The sequence below is a fragment of the Contarinia nasturtii genome, unplaced genomic scaffold (genome assembly GCF_009176525.2).
Source record: "Contarinia nasturtii isolate CC-2019 unplaced genomic scaffold, AAFC_CNas_1.1 Cnas_scaffold_5441, whole genome shotgun sequence".
Lineage (NCBI taxonomy): Eukaryota > Metazoa > Arthropoda > Insecta > Diptera > Cecidomyiidae > Contarinia > Contarinia nasturtii.
The window spans coordinates 1-6,062 of record NW_022202713.1 but is presented as its reverse complement, the minus strand read 5'-3'; the positions used below and the strand labels follow the sequence as shown (position 1 = coordinate 6,062).

The 6,062-nt window shown below is 32.2% G+C and overlaps 2 protein-coding genes and 1 long non-coding RNA gene across 3 annotated transcripts; all 3 read right to left on the bottom strand.

Annotated features, from left to right (window-relative positions):
- Positions 1-18: 18 nt before the first annotated feature.
- LOC116351431 (arrestin domain-containing protein 17-like) lies at positions 19-1,922 on the bottom strand (the record flags this gene model as incomplete). Its single annotated transcript, XM_031783527.1, has 3 exons — positions 547-1,922; positions 278-486; positions 19-213 (listed from the first exon to the last, which is right to left on the bottom strand). Coding segments are annotated over exons 1-3 (648 nt in total), but the record flags the coding sequence as incomplete, so codon positions are not given.
- A 1,059-nt stretch (positions 1,923-2,981) lies between these two features.
- Positions 2,982-4,568, bottom strand: LOC116351429 (casein kinase I-like). Its single transcript, XM_031783526.1, has 6 exons — positions 4,453-4,568; positions 4,193-4,352; positions 3,853-4,127; positions 3,678-3,774; positions 3,336-3,601; positions 2,982-3,272 (listed from the first exon to the last, which is right to left on the bottom strand). The coding sequence occupies exons 1-6, from the start codon at positions 4,501-4,503 to the stop codon at positions 3,045-3,047; spliced, it is 1,077 nt and encodes a 358-aa protein (XP_031639386.1). The 5' UTR covers positions 4,504-4,568; the 3' UTR covers positions 2,982-3,044.
- A 442-nt stretch (positions 4,569-5,010) lies between these two features.
- Positions 5,011-5,896, bottom strand: LOC116351430. The gene is made up of 2 exons (XR_004202139.1): positions 5,386-5,896; positions 5,011-5,317 (listed from the first exon to the last, which is right to left on the bottom strand). It is a non-coding gene; the product is annotated as an uncharacterized LOC116351430 (long non-coding RNA).
- Positions 5,897-6,062: the final 166 nt, after the last annotated feature.

The window sequence follows — 6,062 nt, the reverse complement described above, 5'->3', positions numbered from 1 at the left end:
AAAAAAAACCCTTCTTACTCGAACTAAATTAACATAAAAAGCAAGGATCGCATGTTGAGTTTCGTTTTTAACTTCAATTTCAACGTTAATTGTTTCACAATGAGAGTAAGCGCCGGATTTCATGCGAATCGAAAAATTAAATGGTCCCACTTGGTTTGTATTCAAAAATCGTCTTATATCAGTAAATACTTCTTTTTGAATTATAACCGGATCCTGTCAAATAAAAACCATATAAAGCAGCGAATAACAGCCTATAGAAATATATTTTATAAATTACTCGTAGCTCTGGATAGTCATTTAAATTGAGTGCTTTATATACAATGAAATTTTCTTCGAACACTTTGTCTTTCCATCGTGGAATTTTAAGCGAAACTTGTGCGGTATATTCGATGTGTCCACAATTGCTTGAAAATGATGATGGCAAACCGTGCGGCAACGAATATTTAAACATATAATCATAAGTTCCAGGCAGTAGTTGAATTTCACCTGTTAATTAAATGTTGAATTCATACAGTAAAAAAATAAAATAAAAAATTGAAGCATTACCATCATTTCCGTCTGCCAAGCACTTTTGCATATCCAAAATATCTTCGTTGCCAACGAACGAGCCATCTCGCTTTAAATCATCTATCAGGAAACGTACATGCGTCTTTCCACGCAAGTGAATGTAAATGCCGCGAACCTTTATCTCTTCTGTCAAACTCAGCCGCACCGTTATTGTTATTGTTTGTCCACTGAAAACAATCTTTTCTGGATGATTTCCAAAGTTCATTTTGCATGTGGTTGGCATTTTGAATTGAATTTTCTTTACACTTTTTGTTCGACTTTAAATAAATAAATATTACGTTTGTTTCCTTTAAATCACATTTTGAATACGCTATTACGCATTAACTATCGATTTTTTCTATTGTTATGAATCACTTAATTCCTTTTGTATTTTATTGTATTCTCTAAAAATTACGGATATACCCTGAGATTTTTTCAAACTAAAAAAACATTTAGATAAACACTAATAAATCTAGATAGTTTTTTCTTTCAAAAAATTGTAGACAAAATTCCATTCTATTCTAATCAACACACTTTTTGGGATTGGTAAAAATTCAGCTGGGAAATGTACTTGCGTACAAGCTTGTTGCGAACGACACTTTTTCTACGCATAATATAAACACATGTTGCGATACGAACGGAAGATTCGTTGCGGTAGAATTATACGCTTTGTTGTGCGTGCACAGAAAAACTTTGAATTTTAGACGGCAGGACATGTACGGCGAACGCTTGGAAAATTTGATACGTACATGCATCGTATTTACTGTTTGTAAACATACACCACTATAAAGCCGCATTATTGATTGTATGGATTTCATCTATTTTGACCATTTTTTCTGGATCTTGGGGTCTTTAATTTATAAGTGGCGGTTATAGAAAATCATTTTGAAAAATGCACTGAATAATTTCCAAATGCAATAATTCGATGCTATTTCAAATCAAAGGCTATTAGTTCAAGTGAAAGAAAATCCAAATGGTATTCGAAAATTCGCTTTTGATAAGCCCACGGTTGAAAGTATCAATAAATTCACTAATTAGGGAATTTTGCTTCGAAAATGATGAAAAAAGAGATGATGGTAAATTTGAGAAAGAAGAATTGATTGTGTATCGATAGAGTGGGCCATGACATAATCAAAAATAAAATAATGGAGCCAATGAGAGACTGGCTCATCGATTCAATATTGTGGACTTTTCGCGGCAATTATTTATTTGAAGCCAACTTGGTGTAAAGAATATGTTCGCAGATTCATTTTCTCGTAATGACGTATCGTACACACGCACGCACATTCATCACCATCCTCATTATTGTTATGAACTGGATCAAACCCAAACCGCTTCGTTCAACAACAATTATTAGAGTTACCTCGACCTTTTTCCCGATTAACTATTGTCATTCAATACCCACAAGTATAATAGCTACGGGTAAAATTTGTATACATTTTTTCCCTAATGCTACCTTCTTTTTTCATTTTTCCTTTCTTTTCTTTTTTTTTTATTCATTTCAATGGATGAAAATGATGCCATTGCGCACACACAATGGTTTCGAATTCGAATAAAGAAAAAAAAAGTAGATACGTATATAATCATTATCAGACTAACGCATTACGGACGATCCAAATGTGAATAAACGCAAAATAAAAAGAAACGAAACGGATAGGATGTAGGCACCGTTTCATTTTTGAAATACACAAAAGAATCAAGTCAAAAATACTTATTCATTCAAATGTTACGCACACCACCAATGCAATGCGTTCGACTCAGCAAAAAAACTACGCCAACAAAACAGAAATGTCTAACAACACATACGCTTTTGTTATCATCAAAATTGTTCTGACGCTCATGAATCCGGTTTCCGATACCACATAGTCGACAGCATACCTTATATTCTACATAAATTCGGAATGAAGAATAGAAAATCATATATTTTTGTCTGGATCTATCTCCATGTAAAACACTTTCCGGAAAGCTTGATATTTTCGTCATTATAATTGCGCAAAATGCAAACTGAAAAACATCCAACACATGTTATTGCAGAAACAAATACAACGAATATTTTGCATCTTATGAAAGGCAAAGTGAAAAATTGATATTACGGAAAAATCACGGAATTTGATAAAATATGATGAAATTTTCATCTCAATAGTCACAAAACTAGTAAATTGTACAAAAGTATACTTTTTGAGTTCGAATTGTCAACCGAGTTGACTCAACTCATATATGAAAACAACTTAATTGGAACGAATTGAAAACAACGTCATTCAAAAAAAAATCACCTTAGGCCTTGAAATGATGTCAAACCAAATATTTGATAACTTTTTATTCATCAACAGCTGGCATTTTCAATTTATTATACGAATTACGTGTGACTAAACAACAAATGTTTTATGTGACATGAAAAAAATACCTAAAACGCAAAAAATAATCATCAAATGCAATTACTTTTTTTAAATGGGTGTTTATTCATCAAACCATCCGACACGAAAAAGTTTCTGTGATATCTATCTTTCGCAAATTTTTTTAAGTTTTGCGAAAGCAGCGCATATACCTTCTGTTAGCCAGTCGCTTTGTAAAAACATTCGATTTTTATTCATGCTACTTATAGCCGCGACCAAAATGTTGGTTACTTCATCATAATCTGGAACTTTATGATTAGCAAGCAATTCTTTGTCCCAAATGTCTTCGAAGACTCCTCTCACGTGAGCATTTTTGAAAAATTCAATTCTTTTCTAAAATATAAGAACGTTTTGGTTTTACTTAGAATTCCAAATAGATCAAAGGATTAGACTAACCATCAATTTCGCTCTAGCATACTTCTTGCCTCTTTCGAGACTTTTGGCCAACATGTAACCCTCGGGAATAAAATCAAAAACATCAAACAAAAGCATACCATCGTTACATGGTTCTAATGGTACACCGGCTAAGGAATAAAGTGAATAGACCAACGACTCAAGATCATCCATTGCATATCGATTTCGACCAGCGAAGAGATTTGCTGAAGCATATTGAACTGTGCCACCATCTTTTTGAGAACCATTTATCGAAGCTAGATTGAAATCTGAATGGAATCGTTATTATTGAGGAATTAATGAGAATGTTATTTTGGGATGATGCATTGATAAATCATCACTCGCCTCCAATAAAGATATTTCTGCCTCTGTAGAACAAATTTTGGGGTTTAATATCATTGTGCACAACGTTTCTGCTCTTGAGATAATCCAAGCCTTTCACCTGAATTTTTTAAATAATTTAGAAGATATTTCCATATTGTAAAAGATTGATATTAATAATTTCGTTGCTTGTGACTACCGTTTGTAGAAATATGTATAAAATATCGTTGTCGGATATATGAGTTTTATGGCGTTTTCCATAAAAATCGGACAAACTTCCATCGAACAAAGTCATTGCAATGGCAAAATAGTCTACAAGAAATTGTCCATAGTAATAGACTCGTGGAATTTTACGGTCTTCAATTTGTGGATCGTCCATTGCATTTAAAGCCTGATAAACTATAACTTCCTCATCCATGGATCTTTTATCCCAAAATATTTTGATGGCAACATCGTGTTTATCATTGTAAATTCCTGAAATTCATTTCAAACGAATTTTGAATTGGAATCACAAGTTAAGCAAATAACAAATTAATTACCCCTCCATACAAGTGAAGTGGCAGATCTGCCTAACTCTTTTCCTCTTAAAAGCTTCAACCGGTGTACACTTGATCCAGTCAAATCCTGTTCACCACTATTAAAATATTCATCTACAGAATCCTTCATCATAGATGGTAGAATCTCAGAATCCTCTCCGTTCTTTAAATGCAAAATTTATCAATTTGAATGTCGACATCGACGTATTGTGTTGCAACAATAATTAATCAATTATTGGAATAGAAGAGTAACGTATGCTTACCACTAGAACTAAAAGGCAGCCGATCAATAGACAATGAATTAAGACGTTCATTGTAAAAGTTTGATTTGATAATGATTTGTTTCTTTGTTAAGCCTCTCGAATACAATATCTGTTAATCTATATTGCTTATCGTTTTATATACGATCATTCGATTCTATAATGATGTTTCAGTCGAATTTTTCATAAAGAATTCACTAACGCAAACAGTATAAATAAAAGCACACAGCATTATAAATTGCGTTAATGGTAATTTTGTTTCTAAAACAAATGGAATGTAGAGTCTGGTTTGGTGAACGTCATAAAATAGAAAAACAAAAACAATTGCTTTATAGCAATTCCTTATGGAACATTATTATTTTGTTTATATCTGTCTTTTCTCTGTTATGAATTTTATAGAATGAAATGGGTGAAGTACAAAATTTCGTAATTGATCAAAGGGCGAGGGCTGTACATATGAATACTTTATGACGTCATAATACTACAAATAAACGCCATCTGAATAAAGTTTGGTAACTACCATACATCACTTTGAAAATAAAACGAAATATAAATCCAACATTTACACGATATAATACTCAATAAAGTATTTATTTGACTTTTTGTATGTATCAGATACAATGCATTAATCTGATCTTGATTGTGGTGTTCGTAGATTTTTACCTGTTCACTTCATTGAATAAATCAATGCGTTACATATTTCATTGTTTTGTTGAGTCCGTTCTTAAAACTCTTTGTAATTTTTTATTAATGTCACTGATAGCAGTTTCCTACATCCGTTTAACTGTATTGTAATCGAAAAATTCTTTGTTCCAAATGTCTTCGAATACTTTTCTCACATGCGGATTCTTGAAATATTTGCATTTTTCTAAAATATCAAAACGTTTTAATTGGTTTGGTAAATTAGAATTCTAAATAGATCAAAGATTGGCTAACCATCAATTTCGCTATAGCATACTTCTTCCCTTTTTCAAGGTTTTTGGCCAGAATATAACCTTCTGGAAGATAATCAATCATTCCAAACAGAAGTTTACCATCCGTTCATGGTTCTACTGGTATACCTGCAAGGACCCACAGCGAATACATTACCGACTCAAGATCATCCTTAGCGGTTCGTTCTTTTTCTGCGAAGAGATTTGTCCACTGCCCCATTTATTGAGGCTAGATTAAAATCTGGTTTTAAACAAATCGGACCGTGATTATTGAGGAATTTATGAAAATGGCAATTTTGGGATCATGCGAACAAAGAGGTAATGTCAAATGCCTTTATAAAGTCCCTAACGCAGTTTCTTACACTCTTTTACTCACACACAAACAAAACAAAATGTCAAGAAACAGCTGTTCGAGCGAACCATTCATAACCAACTTCATGCTACTTGTAGATTTGGAATGAAAATGATGTTTGAAATTTCTTTGATATTTCGAAAAATGAACTAATTATTTTGGAATTTTTTTATCTGTTAGAATAAAATAAATGTTTAAACATTTATTGTACTTACAATATTTTAAACATTCACTTATTATTTAATTTCCACAATTTCTATCAATTCACAAATTATAATTCTTACCAGTAAAGGTATCGAAGTGTTAATAAAAGTTTTCAATTTCACCTA

Excerpts from the sequence above, each read along its gene's own strand:
- LOC116351429 (XM_031783526.1), bottom strand. The coding sequence starts at position 4,503 with ATGAACGTCTTAATTCATTGTCTATTGATCGGCTGCCTTTTAGTTCTA. Across the intron at positions 3,602-3,677 it reads CAGAAATATCTTTATTGGAG|ATTTCAATCTAGCTTCGATA; the intron begins GCGAGTGATGAT and ends GATTCCATTCAG. Across the intron at positions 3,273-3,335 it reads ATGCTAGAGCGAAATTGATG|AAAAGAATTGAATTTTTCAA; the intron begins GTTAGTCTAATC and ends CTTATATTTTAG.